The sequence below is a fragment of the Panulirus ornatus genome, chromosome 46 (genome assembly GCF_036320965.1).
Source record: "Panulirus ornatus isolate Po-2019 chromosome 46, ASM3632096v1, whole genome shotgun sequence".
Classification (NCBI taxonomy): domain Eukaryota; kingdom Metazoa; phylum Arthropoda; class Malacostraca; order Decapoda; family Palinuridae; genus Panulirus; species Panulirus ornatus.
Window position 1 is genome coordinate 3324841 of NC_092269.1, and position 18372 is coordinate 3343212.

Consider the following 18372-nt stretch of genomic DNA (forward strand, 5'->3'; position numbering starts at 1 on the left):
GCATGCCAGGCTGGGCCAGCCACCTCAGCCGCTACAATTATTCACATAAATTTATGAATATTTTTTTTCCCCCCCTGTATGCTGCCCGTCGCATATCAGACGGACCGATAAATTTGCACAAGTCTCGCTGAATGATTAATGGCTCGAATTCGTGGAGGATTCAAGGAAAAAAGTCTCGGGGTTTAGAAATTATGATTATGAGAACAGAAGAAAAAACATTCTTTATGTGGGTCCGTGGGAAAGGGGGAGGGGTGTGGCATGGGGGCCCGGCCTATATATAATCAATCACAGTCGTTTTCACAACAGTAGAATGTGTGTGTGTGTGTGTGTGTGTGGAGAAAGCCTCTCTTCTTTGAAAATTGGTTATATATATATATATATATATATATATATATATATATATATATATATGTTACTCTAGTGTCATTAGCAGTGTAAGTGACTATAATAACATCTTTAACTCGCCAATTGACAGTTGATATTATCATAAAAAGACCTGAGATTTAACCTTCTCCATTGTTGGTAACCCTTGACAGTCGATTCCTTCTGTATATCTTGCTATCGTATGTGCGATATATCTGGATCTGCTTTCTCCCACACGACGGGAGAGGTATGCTCTCAAGCATTATATCTAGATGACAATACACCACATATCTCAACACGTTCGATTTCCGCTCCGATGTACTGCCGTTGAGAATGAGCGAAGTGCCACAGAAGGGGAAAGCTGAACTTATTGTTTAGAATTGATCGCAATTGTGGCCTGACGATTCATGTGGCCCAGCCAGTAACGTACGAGTGTTAGGTTAGAAATAAATGAAGCATTCTGTACGCTATTTGCTCCTTGTTCGTGTACAATACACTCTCTAAGTAGCGCTTTTGGAATGGAGTTTGCGAATATTAGAATAAGATGTATATCTCATGTTCTAAGTCTGGACACGCGCCCGCCCCCCCCCCCCCCCCCCCCCCCCCCCCCTGGGCTAATAGAACAGTGTAACTTAACGCGCCTCGTTAAATATTAGATATATGTTTGTGTTCGCTGCCTGCCTCGGGGGAAGTAGTCACGTATAATACTTGGAGGTCTAGAGGCTAGAATTACCATTCGAATAGAAAAAGGTAAAGGATTTTGTTTTCTTTTGGTACCAGTGCACAGGGGGGATGACGTCAGAGGTTTTGTGGATACGAAACAGATCGTCGACAACCGCGTCGGTTTGTCAGACTTTTGACACGTCTGTCTCCTGTTGTTGGCAGACGATGTTGATGGGCAGTTTATCTCCCGCGGGGATGCAGTGTAACTGTAAGGGGGTCACTGCAAGTAGTCAGTTTATCTCCAGCTGAATGTGAGACATTGTTAGCCCTTGTTAGACAGTTTATCACCTGCTGAAGGAGAGACATTGTTAGCCCTTGTTAGACAGTTTATCACCTGCTGAAGGAGAGACATTGTTAGCCTTTGTTAGGCACTTTATCTCCTGCTGAAGGAGAGACATTGTTAGCCCTTGTTAGGCACTTTATCTCCTGCTGAAGGAGAGACATTGTTAGCCCTTGTTAGGCACTTTATCTCCTGCTGAAGGAGAGACATTGTTAGCCCTTGTTAGGCACTTTATCACCTTCTTACGTAGACGCTGTAGGAGTTAGGGACAGTTTATTTCATGTAGAGATCATTGGTAGACGAGGAGGCTCTGTCTGCATTCTGCAGTTTGTACATCCTGAAAACACGTGACGTCAGGCACGTATATGGAGGTGACGTCATCGCTGCAGAGCTTGGTGGACGGAGCCAAACATACACACACACACACACACACACACGCGAACGGAATACATTGACAGAATACATCGTTGATGTAGACAGGATACATAACTTTTTAGAATTTGTATGATTGTAGAGAAGATGGGGAGGGCCACGAGTGAAAAACAAAAACCCTCCCCCTTTCCCCCATACAGCACAAGAAGGTAATTACAAATACGTGAGTACATAACACCTTGTCCGTTCTATAGGTTCGATTCCTAGGGGGCGTTAGTCGGCCCACACCCAGCTCTGGTGTTCATCCTTCCCCCCGAAGGTGGTTGATAGGTGGGTATACATAAACCCAGCGTGGCCTGGCTTATGTATGTGTAAATTACACATAGAAGTAAGGACGTTGTACATATATACCGAGGTCAAGCGACGGGGGCAACACGAGTGTAAAATTCCTTCCACGTAACACACAAATAGTAATCACGAATGGTAATCACGAATCGTAATCACAAATAGTAATCACGAATGGTAATCGCGAATGGTAATCACGAATGGTAATCACGAATCGTAATCACTAATAGTAATCACGAATGGCAATCACGAATGGTAATCACGAATGGTAATCACGAATGGTAATCACAAATAGTAATCACGAATGGTAATCACGAATCGTAATCACAAATAGTAATCACGAATGGTAATCAATCACGAATCGTAATCACGAATGGTAATCACACACACACACACACACACACACTCACACACACACACACTGGTACAGACCAACCACGGCTTCGCTGTTTCACTGATCCTTTGTTCCTTTATCTCACTGGTCCGTCGGTCTGGCGATGCACTGGTCCGCTGTTCCGGTGGTCCGTGGCGGGTGCGTGCCGGTCACCTACTGCTGTTCATGTGTGCCACTCCATCGCCTTAGCCAGGGGTTCCTCCCGCCTCCACCTTCCACACCTGCGCTGCCCCTCCGCCTCCCTCAACACAGGCACGTCCCTGAATTCTGTCATTACCTCCTCCCCAGGTGAGGATCCACTTTGATATTGCCCCCCCGAAGCTCACAGGAGAACCTCAGAGGGTTCGGAAATGATGCGAGGTGTCGTCATTGCTCTGTCGTAGTCACCCGACCGTCGCCCTCTCATGAAGACCTTGACGTAGTGGTGTTGATAAAGGAGGGGTTCGGGTCGGGGTTCGGATCGGTCAGCGAACCCTGTGTTGGAATCATCATTCAAAATATAAGATAAAGCAATAGTCTCGTCTCTATGACTGGGTTCGTGATGGCTTCGAACCCGTAAATCAAAGGGATGGTTCTCGGTTTTGAGTCGCTCCCAGTAAAAGATATGCGGGGGTGTGGGTGGGTGAGTTTGACCCACCCCCTCAAGGGTAACGAAGATAACAGGTGATCATGGTGAATTGATGGGCATCACCTGTAGTGTGTGTGTGTGTGTGTGTGTGTAGGGGGGGAGGGGAGAGGTTCATTGGTAAATGGTCGTTTAGTTCTGCCTCTCTTGTGTGAGGATTGTCCCGGTCGTCCATTCCCTCTGGTAGGGCCATACAGACAGCGGGAGTTGCATGGTGTGAAACGCATCAGCGTCACCTGCAGAAGGCGTTCAAGGGTTTCCCCTAAATGGGTGGTTATAACTTGGCCTTAACAACCCTGTCAGTACAAGAGGCCTATTGACCAATGAATCAACAACATAAAGGCTAGAATTCGCTTTCCTGGTTTGGCCAACGGACCCCACGGAGGAAAGAAAGAGCTATCACAGACGATCCCCCCAAAAAAGGCGAGAGTCACGACAATGACGCCAGGATTTAGAGAGCCGTGTTTCAGGGTGAGGTTCTGGAGGCCGTAAACATGCCAGATTTACGCTGTCAGTCAGTGCCACCTGGCGGGGTAGTGCGGCAACCTTCGTGACTCGTGATTGGCTTCGGAAGTTATGATGTCATAGCGGAAGTTATGATGTCATAGGTCTTATTGTGGAAGGGGGAGGAGGGACGGGGGATAAGTACTGGTTCACGAGGGGTACCTGATGACGTGTCTGGTCCTTAATGACGTGCACTGATTAGCGTCAGGCACGTGGTGATGTGCACTAGACCACGTGAGGCACGTGGTGATGTGTACTGGACCACGTGAGGCACGTGGTGACGTGTACTGGACCACGTCATAACTGGTCAACAACTGGGTATCTCTCTCCATTTACTGCCCAGGAAATTGTAAACAACACGTCGTTTGATGTAAAAGATCTAAAAAAAAACTCAATAGATTTATCGTTGATTGAAGCTCGTGTGTGTGTGTGTGTGGATATGTTCGATTATATGTGTATTGATGTCTCTCTCTCTCTCTCTCTCTCTCTCTCTCTCTCTCTCTCTCTCTCTCTCTCTCTCTCTCTGACTTCTTTATTGTATATATATATATATATATATATATATATATATATATATATATATATATATATATATATATATATATACAATAAAGAATTCAGAGAGAGAGAGAGAGAGAGAGAGCGTGTGTGTACAACCTTTCCTACTTATTGTGGCACTTACTGGCACTGTGTGCCTGATGTGGTGTGAGTCGATCTGTCACCCCCATCAAGTCGGAACACCACGAAATCAGTTGTATGTACTTTCCACATGTCACCAATCCTCATATTCAAGCTAACACTCTCTCTCTCTCTCTCTCTCTCTCTCTCTCTCTCTCTCTCTCTCTCTCTAGTGCATTTCCTTCTAACTCGCCGGAATTCCAGGGATGGAAGGAAATGACCAGAAATTAAAAGCCCGGCAAAGTCAACGCATTAGTACTGGTCGGTATTTACTCCTAAAGTGGCGGCCAAGCTGAAAACTGTCCATTGACTTGCAAGACATTGGTGGTCCCGTTGTTTACTGTAGTGAGTGGTTGACGATAGTTAATGACGGAATGCAAATGGAAGGTAATAAGCATCGGGTCACGATTCATCGGCTTTTAAGTTCGTATTTGCTTAGTAAGAGGTGAGGAAGGTAGCGGGTTCAGCCATTGCTGGATTGTACAAGCCACCACTTTCTCAAACGACCTTGTCTTATGCAGGGAAAAGATCTACGACATGGCATTTATGGTAACTCATGGCAAGGATTATGACTCATTTTATCTGTTATAGAATTCGATATGCTGATATCACCAGATTACACGGTTGTATGCACAAAGGAGTTAGAATTTCCTGCACGAAAGTATTATTTTTGTTTTTTTACGTTAGCTGAGACGGCACGAAAAGCTGAGGCCCTAATCAAGGCCATCCCATTAACGCTATGTATATATATATATATATATATATATATATATATATATATATATATATATATATATATATTATCCCTGGGGATAGGGGAGAAAGAATACTTCCCACGTATTCCCTGCGTGTCGTAGAAGGCGACTAAAAGGGAAGGGAGCGGGGGGCTGGAAATCCTCCCCTCTCGTTTTTTTTTTTTTTCCAAAAGAGGGAACAGAGAAGGGGGCCAGGTGAGGATATTCCCTCAAAGGCCCAGTCCTCTGCTCTTAACGCTACCTCGCTATCGCGGGAAATGGCGAATAGTATAAAAAAAAAAAAAAAAATATATATATATATATATATATATTTTATACTTTGTCGCTGTCTCCCGCGTTTGCGAGGTAGCGCAAGGAAACAGACGAAAGAAATGGCCCAACCCCCCCCCCATACACATGTATATACATACGTCCACACACGCAGATATACATACCTACACAGCTTTCCATGGTTTACCCCAGACGCTTCACATGTCTTGATTCAATCCACTGACAGCACGTCAACCCCGGTATACCACATCGCTCCAATTCACTCTATTCCTTGCCCTCCTTTCACCCTCGTGCATGTTCAGGCCCCGATCACACAAAATCTTTTTCACTCCATCTTTCCACCTCCAATTTGGTCTCCCTCTTCTCCTTGCTCCCTCCACCTCCGACACATATATCCTCTTGGTCAATCTTTCCTCACTCATCCTCTCCATGTGCCCAAACCTCTTCAAAACACCCTCTTCTGCTCTCTCATATATATATATATATATATATATATATATATATATATATATATATATATATATATATATATATATATGAAAAGAAAAGATGGTAAATGGAGAACCCATTGTGGGAGTATGAGAAAACGTATGATAGATGAGGTATAGGAAGTGGAGGCCCTCTTGTTCTCACATACACACACACAGTGTTAAGACTTGGGTCCCTTTGTGTGTGGGATCTTGTGGAAGTGGCGGTACCAAACGTGGGTGTCGGGTGGGAGAAGTGGCACAAATTCCCACAGTGGGTGTGGTGGTGTGGGAGGAGCGGTGACCATTGAGTCATGCTGTGGTTGACCCCATCCGTAAGAAGAAGCAGCAGTGAGTGATTTACTACGAAGTGGCTTGGGAATGTTATTTGCCATCGTGTTTTGCCCCAGACACGATCTCTTGATAAATATATACGGGTTATGCATATCCATTTGTGTGCACCTGCTTGTAGACTCGGCGCGCGCACGCACACACACACACACACACACACACACACACACACACACACACATCAATCTATATATTCGTTGAAATCGGTTAGTTTAGCGTAAACCCAGGTGGTGTTATATCCTACCCCGTTCTGATTGAATACTTAGATTTGCTGTATATCGCCTCAAACACACTCCGTCATCGTAACGTCACAGACTAATATTTATAACAACCCAGCGATCGATTTTCCTAGACTCCAACTGACCTAATGTTCATAACAACCCAGCGATCGATTATACTAGACTCCAACTGACCAATTGTTCGCAACAACCCAGCGATCCATTTTCCTAGACTCCAACTGGCATATTGTTCATAACAACCCAGCGATCGATTATACTAGACTCCAACTGACCAGTTGTTCGCAACATCCCAGCGATCCATTTTCCTAGACTCCAACTGGCCTAATGTTCATAACAACCCAGCGATCGACTTTCCTAGACCATAGCTGGTATTATTCGCCCATCCCATTTCCCATATCCCCCACAACTATTGTTCATAGCCCTCGCCAGCGCCAAACCCAGCGCGCATCACAAGTCATAGCGAAGCCTCTCGGTTTTCTACGAATTATTTCCCTTCCAGAGCTATTGTCGTGTGGCCCTGAACTTCCACTATCCCTTGATCCCTCCCAGCTACTTCCTCCTTCCCACACCCCCAGACATGTCGCACGTTGCCACGCCATCTCCCCAGACAGGAAACAAGCTCCCCTAGCCACCCTCCCTCCCTCTACCCTCTTCTACCCACCCCTACTCGCCACACACACACACACACACACACATACAAGCCCGTGTGGTGGTTGGCAGTGGCTACTGCACGGGCCGGAGCCGACAGTGGCGGAGAGGAATAGATTATTGTATCATTATTCAGTGTGTGTGTGTGTGTGTGTGTGTGTGTGTGTGTGTGTGTGTGTGTGTGTGTGTAAGAATATCGCATAGGAGAAATTTCACGTCTCATGGTACATTATGGACGAGAAACTCTCGTGGAATTCAAATACTAAGGAATTCAAACGTAAACAAGACTTTTGGGAGGCTCTCTTGACGAGGGCTGTGTGTTGGTTGTGGAGAGACACCAGCAGGAGGAGGAGGAACAACTTGCAGAAGACTTTAGTGACGAAGAAGAAAAAAAAAGATAAAGTAGAAGGTATACAGATAATTGCAGTCGAATAACTTATGCAAATTGTTATTTTCGACCCCGGAGACTCAAATAACAGTAGCACATACTGGATTGTAACAAGTCACACTGCGACTCAAGGTCAGGTTAGGTTAGGTGACATCTTCCAGCGTTCGATGACCCATCTGGGGTATAGCAGCTGTTGGTAGGGCCGAGTTAAGGCATGAGATCAGGTCAGTGTTGGGTTTATCTATGTGTATAGAACGGCGAACGGTCATGCACGGGGTCGTGTGTGTGTGTGTGGGATTTGTGAGGACGCGTTGGTGTTTGATTGCGGAGATAACAGATGACCTTACTTTCCCGTGAGGTTAGGATCATTGCTCCTCTCGTCTCCTCACTGCTTGAAGGAGGAGAAGAAGAAGAAGGTTCTGGCGACGCCCCTGACAGTGAGATCATCCATATTATTGACCAAGCTCGGGTGCATGACTCCTGGCGATCCCCCCCAGTGAATAACTGGGAGTAAAGCGAGGCCGTTGCTGCACACCACAGCTGGTGTTACCAGGTGGTGCGCCCCGGTGGTGGGCCATGTGTGACGGAGGTACGAAACTCTGGCCTAAGGGGAGCAAGTAAGGTTGGCTCGTAAGCATACACAAATCATAGAAGGATGTTGTAAGGAAGGCGCTGACTGATCTCATGGGGCTTGACTGATCTCATAATACTAATCTCATGGAGCTGACTGATCCCATGGGGACTGACTGATCCCATGGGGACTGACTGATCCCATGGGACTGATTAATCTCATGGTGTTGAATGGACTTATGAGGCTGACTGAGCCCATGGAGCTGACTGAGCCCATGGGGACTGACTGATCCCATGGGACTGATTAATCTCATGGTGTTGAATGGACTTGTGAGGCTGACTGAGCCCATGAGGCTGACTGAGCCCATGAGGCTGACTGAGCCCATGGGGCTGACTGAGCCCATGGGACTGACTAGTCTCATGGTGTTGACTGATCCCATGGGGGCTGACTGATCCCATAGAGCTGAGTGACCCCCACACTGCACTCGCTAATCTCACAGACAAACTCCTCAGGAGTATCTTGATCAACTCTTCGGTGTGATTGCCAGATTGCAAAACTGACGAAGAACCTAACATCCAATAAATATCAGAGGGATGGCCTAACTGTGTGAAATAACTAACTTATCATTCTCTCTGAGTGTGTGTAACACACATGTATAATCGTGCAGCGACGGTGTGGTGTTGTTAATCAGGTAAATACGTGTAGCTGTTGCATAGTAGCCTACTTAAATACGTGCGTGGAGCCGAATGACAATTGGTTGCAGTGAGTGTCACACACACACGCGCGCTCGCGCGCTCTGGTGAACGCCACCGTCATAAGATGTAATATTCATCTACACGGAACCTGTTCCAATTGTCTTACACACAGAGGGTGTGTCATTACCTGGCCTCGTGCCTGGCAAGGTAAGGAAGAAGAAAAAAAAAGAGGAGGGGGAACTCTTTTGTGTAGTGCCGCGAGAGAGAGAGAGAGAGGGAGTATAATCCGGCGTGCACCAGCGGTGGTATATACACAACACCCCTGCCTGACCTTGTGAATACAGCTGCAACAGCAGGCACAAGGTACTTGGCAGAGTTGACAACACTTAGGTCGCTTACAGAACAACTACAATAGAATACTCGAGGAAGAACGAAGAAATTGGAGTGAAAAAAACATTAAAAAGGCAATTAATAATAATGATAATAATAATAATAATAATAATAATAATAATAATAATAATAATAATAATGATAGTAATAATTGTAATTATAATGCATTGTAATGATAACAGTGAATAGGTGATAATGATAATAATGATAGTAATAATAGTAGTAGTAGTAGTAGTAGTAGAAAAAGTAAATGTGTTAGATGACAGAATACATCTGTTAGATGACATAGCATCTGGGTTAGAAGGCCTAGCGTACACATCAGGTAACATATATATATGTTAGAAGACAGAGCACACGTGAGGGGCAGACTGGAAGTTGTGGGGAGTGTGCGAGTGACGGCCCCCGGGATGGAGGGTGGTAGGGTGGGTCGGGCCTTATGTTTACACCAAAGGCTTAGCGTAATGGCGGCCTCGTCTGTTGTGATCGCTTACTCACATTCACTGACCCCACTCACAGCCTCGTCTCACAGCCTAGTCGTCTTTCATTTGTTTCTCGCTTCGTTACCTCCAGCGAATTATAATGATGACTTTATATTCTTGTGTACAGGGTAAAGTAAATTATGTATCCTGGTGGTATGAAATGTATATATCATTGAGGCGATGTATTTATAACCTTAGCCCCTGACACAGTGGGTTTAGGAATTTTTATGGGTATATTTTTTTTCGTAAGTTCTTGTTGTAGGCTTGGGCACTACACGTGGCACCTGACGCTGGCTTGAAATTTCCTGTTGGGGTTGGCGTTCAAGTGCTCACGCACAGTAAATGCAACTGTACACGATTGCTCACTTGCAGTCAATACAGTTGTATATACAAGTACTCAAGTGCTGTGAATGAAGCTGTGTACAAGTGCTCACGTACAGTGAGTATAACTATACAAGTGCTCAAGCACAGTGAATACACCCGTATTTGTACAACTGTATACAAGTGCCACAGAGGAGGGCATAGCGTCAGTAGTATGAGTAGGTGTAGAGGTGAGAGAGTGTAGTAGTGGGTGGGTTGCGGCCTTCCTCCTGGCCCAACCAGAAACAACCGCTCTTTCTCTCCCTCCCTCCACGAAACCAACAAAGATGCGACAATTTCCAACTCGCCCCGACCCCCTTCCATGGTCCTCGCCTCGCTCATCTACAGCCATTCAACCCGTCTACATTAATCGTGGTGTTTGTTTTTCTTTGTATTCCCCCTGTCAATGAAGGTGATGGGGTGTCAGAGGTTAGGTAGGCGAGCCGTGAGTTGAGAGAGGGACGAGGAGGGAAGCTGGGGGGTACTTGGATGTGTTCAGACGCTGGCCCGTCTTGAGTGAGGGGAGGCGCTGTAATAGGACCCTCGTCGTCTTGAACCTCACAACACCAGAACCTTATGGCCCCTAGGAGGTTGTGATAACCCCACAGCACAACCTCCCGTCCAGATGGGGGGTGGGAGGTGAGTGAGAAGGGGTTGTCGCTTCTGTCGAAAGCTGGTGTCGTGAGGAGGTCAGATTAATGGGGAATATATGAGTCAGGGGAGCGGAGAAGCCTTGGGTATGAGTGGGCGAGATGGTTGCCGCTTGGTATGTCGGCCGGAGGGGAGGTGGGGAGAGGGGAGGCCAAAACCGGGGAGAGAGGAGGGGGGTGGGTTTGGGGGTGACAGTGCCAGATGCCCGGGCATTCGAGGGAGAGCAGCCGGCCTGGCACCGTGTGTATTGGAAGCGTCGCCGTGCCACACGAAGGCATGATGTGGTAGTGTCGTGTGTGTGTGTGTGTCTGTGTCGGACACTGTGGAGGACGGGAGTGTGTCTGTGTGTCAGGAAGCATGATGGCCACAGTCTGCCACCCCAGCAGGTGACGCTCCTGCAGGAGGGAACTGGTGTATACTGTGGTGTGTGTGATGTCTGCCACCCAGGAGGTGTTCCCGGTTGATCCGGCACAGCCGTCAGTGTCTTTGCTAGTGAAGCAGTGTAGTGCAGTGTAGAGGCCTCGGTCTGGGCAGTGCCGTGGGTCCGCACCCCGCCTCCCTCAGGCCCCGGTGTGGGCAGTGTCGTGGGGCCCCCTCCTCACTTCCTTCAGGCCGCAGAGTGGGCAGTGCTGCAAGTCCGCCTCCCGCCTCCTTCAGGCCGCAGTGCCACGGGTCCGCCTCCCGCGTACCCCCGAGCTGCGACAGGGAAGCTGGCGCCCGTAGAGCAGGATGGTGCCGGCGCCCCCTGATGCCTGGTCTGCCATGGGCGGTGGCGGGGGCGGCAGTGCCTCTACCGCCGCCTCCATGATGGGCGGCCTGGATGCCACCTTAGGCGGCGGAGCGGGCGGTGGCGGGGGCGGCGGAGGGATGCCAGGGGGCCCAGCCCCCGCCCAGCTGCTCAACTGGTTCTACCTAACCCTGGCCGACCACCACAACCAACAAGCAGGGGGCGCCGCCCATCACAACCCACCGCCACCACCACCACCACCGCTGCACACGTCACAGGTCAGTACCTCACTGTTGACGGGGGACTCTTGATGACGTTGACGGGGGAGGAGGGGCTTGGATGCTTGGTGATGTTGACAGGGGAGGAGGGGGAGGCTGGTTCCTCGGTGAAGTTACCTGGTGGCTTGAGATCGTATGTCTGGAAGGTTGGCGAAGTAGGCTTTCAGAACGCCTGAATATTTCCACTTGGTGATAACGAAGACGAAAATTGTCCCGACGAAGTGGAAGTCTTCTACGTCAGGAGCTCTGAATATGAACTTCTTCAGGCCAGTCGTACCGTCTTGAATTATCAGAATCAACTTCACCAGATTTTTTTATCACATCTCCTTTTACCCTCAACATGGCTCGGTCTTAGACTATTCTGCCTGCGTGTTTTTGTGCCTATGGTCAACCAGGCTGTTTGAGACCGCGTCCTGCACACAGGCCTTTTTTTTTTTTTATTTTTCTTCATACCCTCAACAAGCCATTTGGTCAGACCCAGTGTGGTGATAGCTTGAAGTTCCTCCTCCAGACGGTCCATTGTTATGTCTGTGTTTGTCTGCTGTGAAGGGAAGTGCTTTCAGCCCTGGATGCTTACACCCGTTTCACCTCGTTGGTTTTGTGGTACCTCGTTGTTTTTATGGTACTTCATGGTTTTTACGGTACCCCTTGGTTTTTATGGTATCTCATGTTTTCATGGTAGCCCCTGGTTTTTATAGTACCTCTTGGTTTTTGTGATACTCCTGTGTTTATGGTACCTCAGGGTTTTTATGGCACTTCTGTTTTATAAGACCACTTCATGGAGTGTATGTTCCCTCACTGATGGAGATCATCTCCCTTCATTTACTTTTTCCTTTGTCTTTGTCTACTGAAGTTGCTAGTGGGTATACTGAAGTTCGTTGTGGGTATACTAAGGTTGCTATTAGGTATACTGAAGTTGAATGTAGGTATACTAAGGCTGCATGTGGGTGCGCGCACGCGCGCGCGTGCGTGTGTGTGTGTGTGTGTGTGTGTGTGTGTATACATCATTCTCGTGTGTGGGGGATGGACTTCCTGCAGAGGGTCAGAGCAAGACAGTCAAACGATATCACCAGATACCAAGCCTGGTGAAGCCTGACCTCAGATGAGGCGCACATTCCAGCCATTCCTCCCGCCTGCAGGAGAGAGTTTGGCTTGTGAGGCATCTCCTCCTAATGTATTTACTCGTTCTCTGTATGTGAGTTCTTGGGTGGTTTGCCTTCAGTTATTTAGCATACGTCTCTGATTTAAAGAGCATTTCTCGTAAAAGTAGGTAGGTATTTAAATTTTTGGACGGTTCTCCTTTAATTTATTGGGCATATGTCACTAAATTAATAGGCATTAATTCTTAAATTGGTAGGTAATCCTCTGTAAGTCATTAGGCATTTCTCTTCAAGTGATTAGTCACTTCTCCTCAAGTAATTAAGCATTTTTTCTCAACTAGGCATTTCTACTCGTAATTAGGCATTTTTCGTGAAGTAATTAGGCATTTCTACTCGAGTCATTAGGCATTTCTCATGTAATCAGGCATTTATCTCAAGTAGTTAGGCATTTTTCTCAAGTAATTAGGCATTTCTCCTCAGATAATTAAGCATATCCTCAAGTATTTGGGCATTTCTTCTCAAGCAATTAGGCATATCTCTTTAAGTGGATCTTTGCAAATGGCTAAGCAGTTCTAAAGTTATGAGGCATTTCCTCTCAAGTTGTCAAGCTTTGTTAAAGTCTTGTGTTTGCTCGTCCACACTTCCCACACGAATTTCCAAGATTCTGGTATCTATTGTGATGACAGGAAACCTCGTCTGCACCCAGTGATCTGATGCTGTGTTGCATTCGTGATTCTCTCCTGTGTATACACTGCGTTGATGTGTGGTAGAGGTGTACACACAAGGGTGAGGGGAGGGGTGCTTGGAAATGTGCTTGTCTGTAGTTGTGGTGACACAGCCCCTATGTTAATATGATGATAATTATGGTAATTGAAGGTGCACCGAGTTGGAGACAAGAGCTAGTAATTAGTGATAGAAGTATACATAATACATATGAGTGGATGGGTGGGTGAGGGTTATAATATAGGAGGAGGAGGAGGAGGGTGTGAAACAAGAAGTGTTGACCCGGACAATACCAAGGGATTTATGACGTACACAAATGGTTAGGGTGAAGCTGTCCTTGTAGCGACCTGTGCCAGCCTGAGACTCGCTCTGACGCGGTTGCATTGTAATGTGTTGTTGAGGGGAGATGGAGTTATGATTTCTCAAACAACAACAGTTCCCCCACACGATCGTTAGAGATAATTTCTTTTCTAACTTAAACCACAATTGCTCAGAATTCCCCCCCACAGCTACATGGTACCGTTGTTAATCTCAGATCCGTCTTTACATTCATATTGTGAAGATTTGACGCTGTTTTTACGCTTCCTTTATAGTTTATTTCAGAGAATAATGTTCTGTAGTATTGTTGCCGTGAAAATTATATTTATTATATAAATATATTGTTTGTATCAGCTTCAACATGCTCGTCTTTCTTAAAATCAGAAAACCTATTTCTTTTAATGCATGATGTATGTGTTTATATAAGTCGCGCGTGATTTGAGTAAGGTTGTACTGAATGCGATCTTGTTTACCACAGTTATAGATTCATGCCACTGAAAGATTCAGATCTCACAAAAGCTGGTTGTGCATTAGGCAACACACATGAGCCGAGCTCTGCAATATGCTGATGATTTGTTACTGATACAGCCCACTGGAGAAACCCAGGAGGCAGGTGTTAGAAATATACGACCGTTCGATTCTAGTGGTTATTTTTCAAGTTCTGCGATGCTCAACTTGCCATTTAGGAATCGACTTTGGCATTACGTCACCTTACGTAAGGTAAGGTAGAGGCAAAATCAAACCCTTAATGGCACATTCGCTATGGGAGATTATAAGATATTGCCATCGTAAGGTACCCCCCCCCCCCCCCAAGAGCCAGTGAACAGGGCTGGTGTGCAGTTTTCAGGGCCGTGTTTGTGGCCCAGCGAGCCTCTTGGCGGCCATGTTGGATCTGATCAAAACAGACACATGTGGGATCCGTCCATTGGGTTGTGAGTGTTGCATTCGATTCGGTTTTATGGGGTTGGAATCGCATTGTTCAAGCCTGATGCTGTTAAACGCGAGCGTCTGTGAGCCACACGACTCGCCCTATTTCAGTCGTAAATGAAGTCTACGTTGTCTTCACAGATGGCTTGCTACAGAGACTGTTGGCTACCGAGATCGTTAGCTACAGAAATGGTTAGCTACACAGATAGGACGCCAACAAACGCATCTTCACCACATCTTCACGGGGTCAGTTCCTCACCCCTCCATCTTCACTACAAGGCCGGCCCGTGGTGAACATGCGCATCAGACGCATCGTCACTATACGAACACGGATTGTCTGAGGGGAAAGAAAAAAACATGAAGAATAAAGAAACAAAGCAGAAATGATTCATGTTTCTCTGCTGGCCTGCAACGAGGACACGTTTCTGTGGTTGTGGCGATTGCACTAGGCCGATATTGATGAACGGGCCGACAACACATCAGTTCAGACGCCAACCACCAGTTTTACCTAACCTGCAGCCAGCAGGGAAGTGTCATGTGGGGATCGGTGGAGCGGGATTCCGTGTTAACTCATCAGTATTTACCTAAATCAGAGACATGCAACCCCCGGCTTGATACGTAGCCATTGCACGTGATTATTCTATGATGTAAATATATGTATGACGTTCCTTTGTGCTTGGCCAAACAAGTGTGGAGAATTTGACAAACACTTCTGCCTTTGCCGTTGAATTTAGTGCGTGGGAAATGGTTTCACGTTTACCACAAATGTCGCCAGAAACAAATGACTGTTGTCTCTGAGGACAGATACTATACTACTCGATTCCTTCTTCTGTTCATACTTTTGGAGAGTGATGATACAGGAGGGGAGTGTTAACGGGAATTCAACAGGTATAGCCAACAGCTCGACCTGTTGCTCTCCACTTGGCACGGTTTTTATTCTCGACCGTGCGAGAAGCCTCCCTCCCCCAGCCCGGCCAATCCACTGCCAAAAGGAAGGAGTGTAACTGTGATATACCCACCCACCTGCGTTTAGGGGCTCCTCTCGAACCCCGTCTTAATTTCTAGTAAGATATTTCTAATACTGTTAAGTAACATGGTATCATGAGTTTAATGATACGCTTATTAGCGTGGTTACCAGAGGGTATTACTTAACCGAACAGGTATTCGAATAGTGTGGTTACCGGAGACTTATTACTTAACCGAACAGGAGTTACTACATTGATGGTTAAAAGATTACTGTCCCAGAACACTACACTCGCTCCTTAACTGTTATTAGTTACTGTGTTTGTAATAACTGGCGAACACAGACTATACCTCTGTGTCATCCTTTGTATAATTGTATGAATAACGAAGCTTGATTTATCCTTTGTATAATTGTATGAATAACGAAGCTTGATTTATCCTTTGTATAATTGTATGAATAACGAAGCTTGATTTATCCTTTGTATAATTGTATGAATAACGAAGCTTGATTTATCCTTTGTATAATTGTATGAATGTTATCCTTTGTATAATTGTATGAATGACGAAGCTTGATTTATCCTTTGTATAATTGTATGAATGTTATCCTTTGTATAATTGTATGAATAACGAAGCTTGATTTATCCTTTGTATAATTGTATGAATGTTATCCTTTGTATAATTGTATGAATAACGAAGCTTGATTTATCCTTTTTATAACTGTATGAATAGCGAAACTTCTGAATGTGTCACAAGTTATTTGTCATATATTTATTTATTTTTTTTTTTCGTCTCGTTGACTGAGTCCGCTAACAACCAGATTTGAACAAAGTCTTCCAGGTAATTACTGATAATAAGACGATGTTTTCCATAATGAAAATTGTCCAACTCTTCACAATATTACTGGAGTGGTGAACTGGGTCGAACATGTACAATATTACTGGAGTGGTGAACTGGGTCGAACATGTACAATATTACTGGAGTGGTGAACTGAGTGGTGAACTGCGTATAACATAGAAAATATTCCTAGTGGTGAACTGGGTAGAATATACAAAATTCAGTCAAAAACGAAGATGCTGTAAGAAACATCAGAGACCACGGCATGTTATGATCGGCATTTGTCCAGCTTAGTACAGGGGAACGTGAGGAACGCCACGGAAAGAACCATCCAGAATCATCCTCGCAAACATATGGACAGTTTCCTCTGGTGTGGAGCGTGTACCTGACCAGCCACGTTAGAGCACAGCGTAGCCCCAGAATTACGCCTCCTGCGGCATCTTAAAACAGCCTGGTGGAACACAAGTGTCATCGCCTGGGTAGAGGACGCACTGTGTTGACGTCAGGTCGAGTCATGAGGAACGGTGGAATGAATCACAGGTCCGGCTTAGCCTTATGGGTATGGGCGTGTGGGGAGAGGGAGCGCCTGGGACCCCACAGCTTGGGATATGTGGCGTGGGACATCCCTAGACGCGGATGTGGTTGTAGTGGGACAGTGGGGGACTTTGAGTGGGATCTGTGACCTCACTGTTGGGTGGCGGAGCGGATGAAGGACGAGAGGCGCGCACTTTGCGCTCACCCGGAATTCCCCTTTTGGTCTCCCTTGAGCACGACGGTGCGACCCTTGCGCACGACGGTCCGACCCTTATGCACGACGGTGCGACCCCTGAGCACGACGGTGCGACCCTTGCGCACGACGGCGCGACCATTAAGCACGACGGTACGACCCTTAAGCACGACGGTACGACCCTTGAACACGACGGTACGACCCTTGACACACGACGGTACGACCCTTGACACACAACCGGTACGACCCTTGACACACAACGGTACGACCCTTGACACACAACGGTACGACCCTTGAACACAACGGTACGACCTTGAGCACGACGGTACGACCACTGAGCACGACGGTACGACCCTATGAGTATGATGACAATGCATTTAAACGAACCCTTAAGTGTCTGTATTGGAAGAGAGCGTTCGCGTGTGTACATGTAGTACAAAGGGTTACATTACCAGGACAGCGTGGGAGTTGAAGTACATAAAGTAACGGTTTAAGTACAGAGTATCGCCACCAGGAGCACAATGTAATATATTGACGGATGGAGTACAAAAAAAGGTAGCATTGTAAATAAGAAATCTTGCCCCTTACGAGTGTGGAATAATGTATGATACTGACTTTCGTCTTTCCCTCCTTTATTACAGCTTCACTCACACTCTGTATTGCGTGTACTTTCTGAGATTTTCAACATTTGGATGAAATTTATAATAATATTGCTGATAATGATATTAGTGATAATGATAATCGTGATAACAATTATATAATGATAGCATTGATAATGATAATAAGTTTGATAATAAAAGTAGTAGTGGTAGTAATAGTAGTAGTAGTAGTGTTAGTAGTAGTAGTGATAGTAGTAATAGTGGTAGTAGTAGTAGTGTCAGTAGTAATAGTAGTAATAGCGGTATTAGTGGAAGTAGTAGTAGTAGTGTCAGTAGTAGTAGTAGTAGTGTCAGTAGTAGTTGTAGTAGTAGTGTCAGTAGTAGCGGTAATGGTAGTAGTAGTAGTAGTAGAAGAATGGTAACAATAAAAGTTAACATTGTAGACTTTTCTCGCCTTGGTTTAGGTAAACATGTCACCTGGTTGACGCTAGTGGCCATACATGGTTTGGTTATCGAGTTCTTTGGCGTTATTTTGCGACATCTGTTGGTTCGACCGTTGTGATATCTGTTGATGCAACCGTTGTGACATCTGTTGGTGCGACTCGTGATCCGTCATGGCATTATAAGA

At 46.1% G+C, this 18372-nt stretch overlaps 2 protein-coding genes across 8 annotated transcripts in view; one reads left to right on the forward strand and one right to left on the reverse strand.

Moving 5' to 3' along the window:
• The window catches only part of LOC139763065 (uncharacterized), a 21981-nt gene extending 19301 nt beyond the window's left edge, over nt 1-2680 (reverse strand). For 2 of the 6 annotated variants that reach the window (XR_011716023.1, XM_071688656.1), the window contains exon 1: nt 2516-2679. The gene's annotated coding sequence lies outside the window, so the exon portion shown is untranslated. Of the gene's footprint in view, nt 1-2515 lie in introns of all 6 variants that reach the window. The other 4 variants (XM_071688655.1, XM_071688658.1, XM_071688654.1 and 1 more) reach the window with 4 other exon arrangements.
• Nucleotides 2681-10744: 8064 nt separating this feature from the next.
• LOC139763068 (uncharacterized) overlaps nt 10745-18372 on the forward strand; it is a 33783-nt gene continuing 26155 nt past the window's right edge. The window contains exon 1 of one of the 2 annotated variants that reach the window (XM_071688662.1): nt 10745-11553. In XM_071688662.1, the coding sequence (XP_071544763.1) occupies nt 11278-11553 (276 nt within the window). In that variant the 5' untranslated portion in view covers nt 10745-11277. The remainder of the gene's footprint in view (nt 11554-18372) is intronic. The other variant, XM_071688663.1, reaches the window with a different exon arrangement.